General features: G+C 34.1%; 1 protein-coding gene across 1 annotated transcript; it reads right to left on the bottom strand.

The window, feature by feature from the left end:
- Positions 1-10721: 10721 nt before the first annotated feature.
- On the bottom strand, positions 10722-11669 carry LOC102479281 (olfactory receptor 8J3-like). Its single transcript, XM_006148738.1, has one exon. It carries the CDS (start codon positions 11667-11669, stop codon positions 10722-10724), a length of 948 nt encoding a protein of 315 aa, XP_006148800.1.
- Between the last annotated feature and the right edge of the window lie 2034 nt (positions 11670-13703).

The following is a 13703-nucleotide window of genomic DNA, read 5'->3' on the forward strand; positions in this document are numbered from 1 at the left end:
TTGTTTGTTTCTTGTTACAAAATATGCTGTGAAAAAAAAATAACGGAATTGTAATTTAGTAGAGGAAATCTTACACACACATCCCATACGAAGATAGCAAGTATAAAATACATAAATAATACACACATATAGACCATAATAAAATATAGACAACTGCTGATGTTTGACACTGAGTAAATTTCTTTAACTCTGAGTTTTTTCATTAATAAATTTTCTGAGTAGACAAGATGGTCTGTAATTTTGTTTCAATGGTGTTGTTTTTTATAATTACAATCATAAAAAATAATGTATATGATGCTGGCAGGTGGCATGGTGTTAAGGGTGCTGGACTCCCACAGGGCAGAACATGGCTCGAATCCTGGAACTGGGGGCTTGCTTTCTCACTTCTTCTTTCTCTCTCTCTCTCTCTCTCTCAGTCTGTCCCTCTCTGGTCAAATTAAAATAAATAAAAATAAATAAATATATAAAGTTAAATAAAATAATTATTTAGGAAGAAAAAACTAATGTATGGAAAATTTTCTCTCACAGATTTAGTCTTCTCTGAAATGTCTCCCTCAATAACAACATAAGATAAGCACTACGAAAAGGCTAATGATAATTTAAATTAATTTCACCCAATGCATATTATTGTTGAATACTCAATAAGTGAATCTTTTTCCTGGTATTTTTGGTTTGTTTTTGAGTGTGCAATTATTGAGTAAGAAAAGTACTTAAAATTGTGTATTTTTAATTAAACAGAGAATGAATACCCAGTGACATTATTATAGACAGCAACCTGGCCACAATCATAAAGTAAGATGGCTGTGGTATTTGCAGTGATGACATTGAAAAATGACAAATATTCTGATCCCTATGCTCCTAAGAGGTATCTCATAGCAACACCTAACTTAGAAACTAATAAAGCAAATTAAAGCCTTTCTCTTGGATGGTACTTACTAAAGGTAGTCAGGATTTTTACTCCTGAGTAGTCTTACCCATGGCCATGGTAGAACAGTACCCTGAAAAGATCAACACCACTATGACTGATGGCAAAGAATCCCACATCTTGCATATGTGAACCATATTCTGAAGCCTTGAGGAATTTTGGACAATTAAAAAAATGCAACAATTTAGAATATTAATGTATAATCTCATCAAATTCTTCATAATACTTCCTTATGTTCGTCATCCTTTGAGGTATTTTAGAAAATTTAGACTCTCTGAGAATACAATTTTAAGCAAATGGTTAGATCATTTAAAGCTGTTCATTTCAGAATCAACTGTCTCTCTCCCTTTTTCTTTATTAATATGGAATACAGTTTTGGAAAGGATGACATTTAAATAACATTTATTAAAATATGTATAATTTATGCCATGTATTTGTTTAATGAAAACATTTTAATACCACTTCAGGAGGAAAGTGGGAATACATAAGAGCCCATTCAAATCTTATTGCTAATAATAAATGGCTTTGTTTTACTGGATATAAGTATTTAATCCCTTTAAGCTAGGATATAATTATAATTATATCTCTAATATTACTGAGTATATTGAAAAAGACAATTACGATAAAGTAGTTTTCTCTGAGTACGTTTTAAACACTTGACCGATTATTTCTATAGTATGAGAGCTTTATGAGTTATAATGAGCGAAAGAGAACAGTGATAAATACTTAGTTTATTAAATATTTTGATTCATGGTTATCAGTATAAAATTTCGAAAACATTCTGACTAAACAGTTATTTTAAGGTATTTCTGCAATGCTTATGCAGAATACTTTTATTTATTCATTTACACACTTACTTAGTTTAATGATCAAATCTACACCTTTAATTACTACCCACAAAATACCATTGCTAAAGATGAGATAAATAAAATATTTATTTTTTTCATGATTTCCCACATCTTCTTTAGAGATTATCAACAGATTTGACAATATATTAACAAATCAGAGTAATTAAAAATTGTATTTTTGTAGACTATTCTTCTACTTGCTCTTTTATTCTGTAACTTTAGAGTAAAATGAATAATTTTGCCAATTAAAAATTGTCATTTAGGTATGAATTATGTAACTATATTTTATAAAATGGTATTTTTAAAAAAATTTAAAATTTAATAATTATTTTTATTTAACTTTACTTATCGATTTATTTTATTTTGACCAGAGAGGGATAGTGAGAAAGTGAGAAAGCAAACCACCAAGTCCAGGACTCGAGCTATGGTCAGCCATATGGAAGTCCAGCAAGTTCCTTTAACTACCACACCACTTGCCAGCCCAAGAAATTAAAATTATCCAAATATAAATTACATAAAAGATATTGAGTTTAACTTACATGAAATTTAAAATTCAAAACATTGATAGAATTCTATCATATTTATACTTTTCCATTATTTGCAGAATGACTATTAAATATGTGAAACTAAACACATAAGAAACCATTTGAAGGAATTAGTTTAACCTACCAAAGATGAAATCAAGTTTAAGATACCAGATTTTTTAGAATGCACAAGTCAATTTTTATGGTTTTATACTCTACTCAGAAATGCAATCAGTGAATATTATGCGATTCAGAATAATCAGCTTTATAATGGCAGATAACTGAAGATCATTCCAGGTATAAATAATTTTCATAAAATTTAGGCTTAGACTTAAAACAAGTATAACGGAAACAAAGAGCCATAAATTCTTTCCTCTAAGAGGATAAATTTGAAAATGGGGAGATTTTATATATATATATAGTTTGCCTTTTCTAATGAGCCTATGGTCCCTGTAGTTAAGATTCTAATTAAACTGATAGAACAACAAATTACCCATCAGATTGCTTGCTTTCAGGTTTCTCAAAGGACCTCCCCAATGTATCCCAGTAGAACTGGTTTTCTCTAAAGTTGTATAATCTGAAAGTGGAAGAAACCCTAGACCTGTGATTAAAAAGATAGTAGAGACATTGATTGTAAATAATCTGCATAAATTAGATAGTATCTCATTAAGATATAATATGTACTAATCCTACCTGGATTGATTTAACCTGATAATAGCTACCCTTTCTAAAGACATCATAGTAATCAACATCCCCCTCCCCCACTTCATGCACTTCTGCTGAAAAACTGAATTTGTAGGACCCTCAGATGGTGTATTATTACATTGCTGAACTCCCATGTAGTCAATCATAATTCAAATCCCAGACCTGGAGGCTTAAAATTCATGCCAGGTGGAAGGGACCAGCAGTTAGTGTAATGGCTCTGTTCTTGGACTCCCATGTAGTTGACTGCAGTTTGCATCCCGGACCCAGTGGCTTAAAACTCACTCTGGGCGTGTGTGTGTGTGTGTGTGTGTGTGTGTCTGTGTGTGTGTGCGCCCAAGATCCCGAGAGGAGAATGGAGGAGAAGGGATTGCAGTGTGACAATCCCCCCTGAGGGATGATTTCTCGCTTTCTGTCTCTCTGTCTCTCTCTTTCTGTCTGGCGCATGCACGCGTCCTATAGCAAAAACCTCTCCCCAAAAAAAAAAAAAAAAAATCATGCCAGGTGCATGTGTGTGTGTGTGTGCTCAACATCCTGAGAGGAGAATGTAGGAGTAGAGATTGCAGCATGATCATCCCCCGGGGGTAATTTCTTACTTTCTATCTGTCTCTGTCTCTCAGCAAGCATTACGTGCCCTAGAACATAAATCTCTCTTAAAAAAATGAATCTGCATTCTCTCTAGTAAATAAAGTATCACTCCTATCAACTGTTATATTTTGCTTCTGTTTTTATTTTTTCATCGATTTAGTAAATATTATTTGGGGGATAAAGACAAACTAGACATTGTGTAAGGCACTAGAAAAATAAGTATTATTAAACACACACACACACACAAACAGACAAGTGAATAATAAAACAAATAAGGGATAGTATCCAAACAAACCAGGGCCTCCTAGTGCCCACATAAAACAAGAACACTTTCTGAAAAAATATGGTAATTCATATCAAATTACAGGTGACAAGTTTCACAGTAGTGTTCAATACATAGTAATGAATACCCAGGTATATGAGAAAATAGGATGTAACTGAAAATCAAAAAGTGAAAACACAATGAATAGGGACTGGTAGGTGGCATAGTGGTTAATGTGTTGGACTCCTATATGGCCAACTGCATTTCGAGTCCCAGACAGAGCGGATAGAAACTAATGCAAGGAATGTGTGCACGTGTGTCCAAATCCCAGGAGGAGAATAGAGAAGGGATTGTCATGTGGTCATCCTCCATGAGGGGTGATTTCTCACTTTCCTTTTCATTTTCTTTCTCTGTATCTCTCTCTGGCAAACAAACATACCCTATGATAAAAGCCTTTAAAACACACACACACAAACACACACTGGATGAACTAGAAATCATACTGAAGAGTTTTCATGTGTATGGATTTTATAATAAATGTGGATAATATTTCAGAAATGTAAAGACAAGATGGAGAATTTTGTCAGGGAATTGGAAGCAACAAACTTACCTTTAAATGAGACGTCCACACTTAAACATGGGTAAACATAAGTGGCCATGGTGCAATGGTCCAACTAATAAATTACAAAGAGCTCTGTGATTTTTAAAATCCTATTTTAAAGCATCAATGATCTGTTAAAAGCCATTTTCTTACATGAGCTAAATTCCAAATGGACATACCTTTTTTGACTATTATAGGAAATCACCGATTGTTTTTTCCATGGGATTTTTCACCTATTCTAGTATAGAACATTGAATCAACCTGACCAAGTAGTGAGTCTCTAATTAGGAAGGAAAAAAACCTGCAAAGCTTTGGTGATTAATGATATGACCAATTTGAAATGCAAAAAGACTCAAATGTATTGGAGGTTTTTCACACAAAACATTTTTGGTACCATAAATAGGGTTAAAATACTAGGCCAAATCTGTACAAGAAAGAGTACAATCTGTTTTGGTGACACCATCAGCTTAGAAAGGGAAACTTGGGCCAGAGGTGGCAAAGTGGTTATGATGCTGGACTCTCACATGACTGACCGTGCTTTGAGTCCTGGACATGATGACTTGAAAATCATGCATGTGAGTCAGAAGTCACAGGAAGAGAATGGAGAAGGGATTGTGATATGACTATCTTCCCAGGGGATGATTTCTCACTTTGCCTCTGTCTGTCTCTGTCTTTCTCGAGCAAGCATATGTGATATGTTCCAAACATTGGTGCCTCTATCAAAATTTCAACCTATACATTACAGTTCATGTATATTAGAGAGAGAGCTCCCTTTGGGAAGCAGAAGACTCTATCATTGATTAGTTTTAGAATCATGTATGGGAATTCTGATTTATTTCCAATTATGAATAAAAATTTGATTTTGTCTATAAATATTTCAACTTGTTTGGATGATTCTAAATTGAAACTTAGAATAATCCTCTGTCTCTTCTCAAAAGTGATAACTAAACTAAATGGGCCAAGAGAATATTACTGTGTCAAATGAATTAATTCTGATGGGAGGCTTTCTCCACCTTTCTTTTTCTTTCATTTTTGTTTCTTTATCATGCAAAATGTGAACATGTTTCATCTGTGAACCAGATCAGAATCTCCTCTTCCTGTAAAAAACTGATCAAGGCCAAAGAAGTACTCTGAGAGCAAAGGCATTATGACAGGAGTAGGTGGAGGGTTAATTTTAGGTCAATTACTTAGACATATGGTCCTGCTCAGGCCTTCTCAGATTTAACACTTCCATTCAGTCATGTCATCTTTCTTTCTAAGTCCAAATTTATTTATTGGTGCATCAGATAACACCTACTTAATACAGAGCACTCAGGTTGGTGGCAAATTTTGGTCCATGGTCAAGACTTGAGTGTACAAAGGAATAGTAGCAGGGCAAGAGGTATTTATTTTTATTTGTGCGCAAAGTCAAATTTTAATTTTCATTAAATTTCCATAAGGATCTTGAAAACTATTATATTTATAGAATAGTTCATAGGATAAAATATTGTATAAACAGGGCACACTTATCGACAGTGGTCTCCTGAATTGGGTGGCATGGTGGAAAAATTTATAGACACTGTTTTATTTAAAATTTTACTAGAAATAAAAGTAATAAATTATGCAGGGCCAGTTTCATAGTCTAGTTGTTAAAAGAACTGGATCCCACATGATTGACCTTGGTTTGGAGCCTAGCCTAGTATGCCTGGTACCTGTGTGAACCTGCCCCAAATCTTGAGAAATTGGAGAAATAAAGGAGAAAGCATTGCAGCAGGAACATTCTCATTTAGAGAATGTTTTCCCCTCTCTGTTGAACCCATGTACTTTATAGTAATTACAAAATAAAGGGAAAAAAATGCAGGGGAGAACTGTATATTCTTCAGTTGGACTTTGTTGTACATTTAAAAAAAAGGTTTTATAATACATATTTTATATTTCAATTTCTTTTACACATTCAATCACATATGTCACTTAGCTTGCAAAGTCAATATTCCAACATGTCCAGTTGAGAATACTAAACACATTATTTTCAACAGATAATAACCCATTGCTTTGTCCCATAAATGTCTTGCCACTCTATTTTTCTCTTTAATGTGTTTTGTATTACTATTAGTTCTCTTTTTATTATAACATGGCATCATTTGCCTGTTGACTAATACTGGATAAAATTTATTTTTCTCCTTAACTGCATATTGCAACATTTCATTTTTTTCCCCCTTGTCCAAATGCATTAAAATTTTTCTTGTTCTTTTTCACACATATCCTGTTGTATTTGATATATACCTTAGAAAACCAGGGTAACCCTGTGAACATTAAAAAGTATGGGGGTTTTCATCTCTAACAGGTCCATTTGATTCTTATTTATGATGTGTATTTCCTCTTTCAGATCTTGCAGGAATTTCCTCACTTCCTGGACCTCGTCAGCTCCTTTCTCCTGCCTCTCCTGCAGTTGTTTGTCTCTCTTCTTATCCATCTCTGTTAGCTTTGTCACTATGCATATTTTAAGTTCTTTATCTGTTAGGGATGAAGGCTATAATACAAGAAGTCAAAACCTTTCTTGAAAGTATTAAAAACATGCTAGATCATACAGAAAATTGAATCTCAGATGTAGAAGATAGAATGACTGGCCTAGAAAAATCTACCACGAAGACTGAGAAAATTGCTCCCCAAAATGATAATACTATATGAGAAATACTAGATACCACCAAATGTCCAAACACCTGAATAATTGGTATCCCAAAAGGTGAAGAGGCTCATAAGGGTATTGATAATCTATTCCATCAAATCCTGGAATAAAACTTTCCAAACCTAGAGAGGCATTCAAAATTTCTTTCCCAAATAGAATCAACCCAAGAAGATCTTCTCCAAGACACATGATAGCCAGATTGACCAAAACCACAGACAAAGACAAGATACTAAGATTAGCAAGAGAGAAACATCAAATTACCTACAAAGGATATCCGATATCAGTCTAACAGCGGACCTCTCATCAGAAACAATATGAGCAAGGAAAGAATGGGAAAATACATTCAAAATGTTAAGAGAAAAGCAATTTCAGCCAAGAATACTGTATCCAGCAAGATTATCCTACATATAGGAAGAGAAGACAAGAACATTTTCAGATAAACAAAACCTGAAAAAATTTACCAACACCAGACCAGCTCTCCAAGAAGTTCTGAAGGGAGTGCTATACCAGGAAAATGAAATGCAGACATACAGAAATAAGAGTTTAAAAACTAAGAAAATGGCCGACTTAATCGTAGGGACAAGACTGGAGTTGAATATTATATCCCAGAATTTAATCGGGAAGATCAAACCACAACAGGAGATAGATTAAGTACATTTGACTGAACTGGTGAAATAGAATTTCTTGACTTTTGAATAAAGCGTTGGTGATTTTCTTCTAGGATTTGTATTCCAGTTTTAAGGATTTTTGTTCTGACTTGAGCTACTGATAGGTTCATGTACCTACCATTTGAATAGAATCTTAACCTGTTTCCTGGCTTTAAGTTTTAATCAAAGTTTCTTAGCATTTCTTTGATTTATTAAAACTAAAACTGCTTGTCTTGAAATTAAAAATTATATTAAAAATACCTTTTTAATGACCATAGTAAGATATATAGCATCAAATAGGTGCTTCTTTAAAGTATATTTATTCTACTCAGAGTCAGACATGTATTCACAGATATGTATATATCAGCTAAACTTGCTATTGAAAGTAGTTAGGTTATTTAAGAAATTTTGTGAATCAATAAAATATGGGAGAAAAAAGTAATGGAAAGCAACTGAAGATATAGTGTGGGAGGAGGGTGGGAAATGGCAGAAGTAAGGAATACTGGGATATATATATATATTTATATATATATATATATATATAAAACTAGAAATGGAAAATTATCAATGATAAAATGTATTAAAAAGCGACTATGCAGTATATTCTGGATGGGAAATCACATTTTGTATCCTGTAATGATGCTTTGTGAAGGAATGTAAATTAATTAATTAAAAAGTGTTTTTTAATTAAAAAAGAGAATCAAAAAAAAAAAAGTATGGGGGTCAGCAGCTGGTGTTGTACTTAAGGCACTAGATTTCCACATGGCCAACTCCATTTTGAGTCCCAGTGGCTTGCAACTCATGCTGGGTGCATGTGTGTGCATGCCCCAAATCCCAAGGGGTTGATGGAAGAGAAAGGATTGCGCATGGTTATCCCCCCTGGGGGATAATTTCTCACTTTTTGTCTGTCTCTCTGACAAGCACACATGGCCTATAACAAAAAATTTATCAAGAAAAGAAAATAAAGTCTGTGCTTGAGTTTCTGTGTATATGGAAGTATGTATTTACTGTGGATTTGTTATTAAGATATAATTTTATGCTATATTATAAGTCATTTTAAGTATTGGCAATACCTCAATGTTTCATCTATGTTTCTTTCTGAATGATAATCCAGCATACATACACAACTAATTTATTTAGTGTATTTTTCATTAGGAAAAGGCTGATAATAAAAGCAGGAGCATCAACACTAAAGAGAAATTTGGACAGCGTTAGATGTGATATAAAAGGTAGAAAGCTCATTTCAGTGCTGAATACTACTCTCTAATCTGAGATCATAGTCACAACTGGGTAGTAGCAGACTAAACGATTAGATGTAAATTTAATTGATAAATTTTGGAGGAAAATATGGCCATTGAGGGCGTGGATGCACACCTGAATATACCACACATCACTAGTTATCTACCTATCCATATACACACACACGTTGAAGCTCTGATGGTGAGTGACAGTTAGTATAGGCTGGGGCATGTTTGAACACTAGCACATCTTTGCGTGTACTCTTCAAGCTAGTCACAGGCAGGCAGCAGTGGGTGGAACCCATAGGACTCAAGTTTGAGCACAAGTTCTCACCTGTCACTGACAGACTTCTGTTGATCAAGAATTCAACTCTTAGCAGTGTCCCTGCATTTATTTTACATGCACATATAGAACAAAACTTTGGTAATGAGAAAGCTAAACTTAAAAAGAGTTTACTCAGTTTAAAAATCAAATCTAGCACAAAATAAGATTTAATGATAATCTTCTGGATCTTTTATTTAAAATTTATATAAGTTAACTAATTGAAATGAAATAATTGGATGAGAAAGAATAGAGAGGCAAGGCATCCGTGGGACACAGAAATAGTTTATTACCTATTGATGATAATGTGTACAGTATCCTCAATTGGATTGGCCTGAGGTGTATTTCATGTTAGGTAAATTCTCTTTTCGAGCCAAATGATGTATACCAATCGAATGTATAAAATAATATAAAATAACATGAAATAAAGAATTAAAATAACTTGAGTACTATTCTGGTCAGCACTCAGAATATCAATTTATCAATTATGTTCACTTATTCATTCAAGTAATAATAATAATAATAATAATAATAAATAGAGAGTTTAATTTTATTATTTATCTTATTTTTGTTTGCTTTTTTTTTTCTAATTCCCAGAAGATGTATACCCTTTTAGAGAGATATGGGGTAACATACAGCAAGCAAGAGAGACAAAGCGATCTCCAGAAGGATGTGGCTACACTCTTCCTCTTCTCCATTTCTGTACCCTGTCAGTATTTTGAAGAAACACACACACACACAACATTTTTCAAGCCACAGGAACCAAGTTTTGAAATTCAGTAGGTCATGCAGGATCCAGTTTTTACCATTAGACTATGGAATTGGCCCAGGAGGATTTTATTTTTAATGTAATTGTCAGCTCAATTTTATTAACTTACCTTTAAAAAAGAATAAGCCATCTGCAATTATAGTTCTCAGGAGGTAGCAAAACACCATAGCTTATCATATACAAGAAGAAATAATACAAAAGCAAATGAGTAAAGGGGAGCAAATTTATTTCACTTGTCTATATCTCTCTGCTCTTTTTAAGTTTATATAAATCATTAATGAAACTCTGTTGACTCCTGGAAATATTTATTACAAACTGGCTACCAGATATTTCCTGGTTAAAGTTGGGGAATATCGTAGTTTTAGGGTTACCATCACAGCTCTAAAAGCTTCACTTAATGTCTTCTAATTCAAGAGTCCTCAAACATGAGTTGTTTTTAATTCTCAGGATTACTTGTAAACCCATAGACCATAAACTTTGGTTTCTCTTATATATTGGGTTGTTGGAAAACTACTGATGTCTGTTTTTCTATGCAAAAATAAATAAATAAACTGCATCAAGACTTCTCCAAAAACCTTGTAAGAACAGTCTATCTTAGACAGCTCTTAATTTACATTCAATGTTTGAAAATTACATTGGTTTAAAGAAATAGTGTGGATTTGTCATGACTCTATTTAAGGCAGCCTTCACATCCTTATTCCTCAGACTGTAGATCATAGGATTTAGCATTGGGATCACCATGGTATAAAATAAAGAACTGATGCTGTCAGTATCTAATGAGTGACTTCTTCGAGGCTTCAAATTGATAAATAGCAGTGTCCCATAGAAAACAGCGACAGCCATCATATGGGAAGCACAAGTAGAAAAGGCTTTTCTCCTTCCTTCAGATGAGCGTATTCTTAGAATGGACAAAACAATGTTGAAATAAGATACTAGAACTGTACCTAAGGAAAAAAACAAATTGGTAGTTGCAGATATAAAAACTACTGTTTCTGGTACATAAATATCAGAGCAGGACAATGCTAAAAGAGGTGCAATATCACAGTAAAAATCATTGATTACATTGGAAGAGCAATAAGACATGGAGAATACACAAGGGGAAACCACGACAGCTGTTGAAAAGCCATAGAGGTATGTGAGGGCTACCAGCAGACGGCACAACCGTGGGGATATCACCACCATGTACATCAGGGGGTTACAGATGGCCACGTAGCGATCATAGGCCATCACAGAGAGCAGGATGACCTCAGACACAACGAAAAATAAGAAACCTCCCAGTTGGATGGCACATTCATAGTATAAAATAGTATTTTTCTTCACTACAAAAGCAGTCAGCATTTTAGGGCCAATGACCGAAGAGTTGCCAAGATTGATGATAGCCAAATGCCTCAGGAAAAAGTACATGGGGGTTTGGAGTCCAGAATCAAGGCTGGTGAGGGTGATGATGCCCAGATTCCCTGCCACGGTCAGCACATAGATCACCAGGAAGATCAGGAAGAGGGGAACCTGCAGCTGTGGAGTGACTGAGATGCCAGTGAGAATAAACTCAGTGACCTGGGTGAAATTTCTGGGAGCCATGTAGGAATTTGAAAATTCATCTGTTTTGGGAAGAAAAGAAGGCATGTATATAATTTAAAAATATATATATATTATCTTAGGGGCCAGCAGGTGGTATAGTGGTTAAGGCACTGAACTCCCACATGGCCAACTGCAGTTGAAATTCAGGACCCTGTGGCTCGAAGCCGGGTGCATATACATGCTTAAAATCCCTAGAATGGAGGAGAAGAAATTGTGGCCATGCTATGCCCTGGGACGGGAGGGAGGGGCTGGTAATTTATTACTTTTGGTCTCTCTCTATCTATCTGATCAGAACACATACCCGATAGCAAAAAATCTCTCAAAAAGAGAAAAAGAAAGTAAAGGATTTTAGAACAATCACAAAATGGCAAGAGCAATATTTTGGGCGATAGTTATTTTAATAATATATTAATTAATCTAACTCAGGTGTTAATTCAGTTTTCTAGACCTAATAAATAAACTTTGCAATCCTATGAGAGACAGAAAAAGCAAGCATGGCAAATTGAGTATGATAAATTAAATAAATAGTCCAAATGATGGGATATTTTGAGAGTTTAAACTCCTTTACAATATATTTAATTCATGAAAATGTCCTTAGTGTGCACATGTTTATAGCCATAATTTATATTTTATGTTACTTGCATTGAAGCTGAGAAAGGCTTGAGGAATTGTATTTCTACAAATAAACCAATGGTTCCCTGCAATCTCTTAACCTAAATTTTCTTACTGTTTCCGAATAAAAGCTTATTCTAGGCACTATCATCGCCTCTTTATTTTATTCTTTCATAATATGCATTAGGTGTGTATTAAACTTGAAAATTCTTACATTCATGTGTATCTGTTTTTCTCATTTTTATTTTGTTAACTAGGACAAAAGACATGGAGATATGTCCTTAGATTTATTTTTCGGGTCATGTTTTTTTTAACCTCTTAATAGAAAATATTAGTAAAATTTTGTCATTTCATGGTTTCTTGACATTGTAGCTTACTGATACTACTTCTTTTCCCCTCCCTCTCTTTTCTCTTTAACTCACACGTTTTCAAAGTTCATTTTATTCTTTTTTATTTTTTAATTTTTAATTTGCCAGAGTACTTGTGGACTATCCATAAAGAAACAGAGAGAGAGAGGGAGAAAGTATCGCACATGGGGCATGGGTTTGCTACTATCTCTGCTTCTTCGCTTCTCCGTCCTTTTGGGGCACACGTGCACACCTACTTCTCATGCTTTCATGCTGCTGGGTTACACACATGAACTGCATGGCTGGCGATGTGGGATCCACTTCCTTTAATTACCAGATCACATCAGTCTGACCCATTGTAGTATTATTATTGTTTTAAAAACTATTGCCACAGGGCATGTGCACTCACTGGAGAGAGAAAGTGAGAAACAGAGAGGGGATAGCCGTGCTGCAATCATTTCCGCTACATTCTCCTCTTGGGATATTGGGCATGCGCACCAAGGTGATTGAGGTGATTTTTAAATCACTGGGTCTGAACCACAGTTGGCCATGTGAGAGCTCAGTGTCTTAACCACGATCTTGCCTGGTGGTCCCTATACTACTTTTAAAATAGTATTGTTACATATAAAATTTATATTTAAAAAATTATAAAATGTATCTACTTTTTAAATACTATTTAATACAATTTACTAGCATTTAATAAGCATTTCAGAAGATGTACAAATCAGCAATGTAAAAATTAATGAATTGTCACAAAACAAATACATCTCTGTTAGTATCACTTGGTATAGAAAAAAATATATTATCATCATGTAAGAAAATGTCCCCTTTTTCTTCCCAATGCTCTTTTATAATTTTTTTCAGATTTGACATTTTTGCTATAGCAATAATGATGTACATCTTTATTCTATGGTATGCATATAGTACTTATATTGTATATATTTGCCAAAGAACCATCATGTTACATGGATAAATATTTTCCTAGAGTTGTTTATTTTAAGAATGATCATTGATCCCTAACAAAGCCAATTATAATTGACTTTGACTTTTTATAATTTGACCCAGTCAAAATTCC

Source organism: Tupaia chinensis, unplaced genomic scaffold (genome assembly GCF_000334495.1).
Source record: "Tupaia chinensis unplaced genomic scaffold, TupChi_1.0 Scaffold000242_1, whole genome shotgun sequence".
Taxonomy (NCBI): domain Eukaryota; kingdom Metazoa; phylum Chordata; class Mammalia; order Scandentia; family Tupaiidae; genus Tupaia; species Tupaia belangeri.

Coding starts and splice junctions, on each gene's coding strand:
- LOC102479281 (XM_006148738.1), bottom strand. CDS start 11,669: ATGGCTCCCAGAAATTTCACCCAGGTCACTGAGTTTATTCTCACTGGC.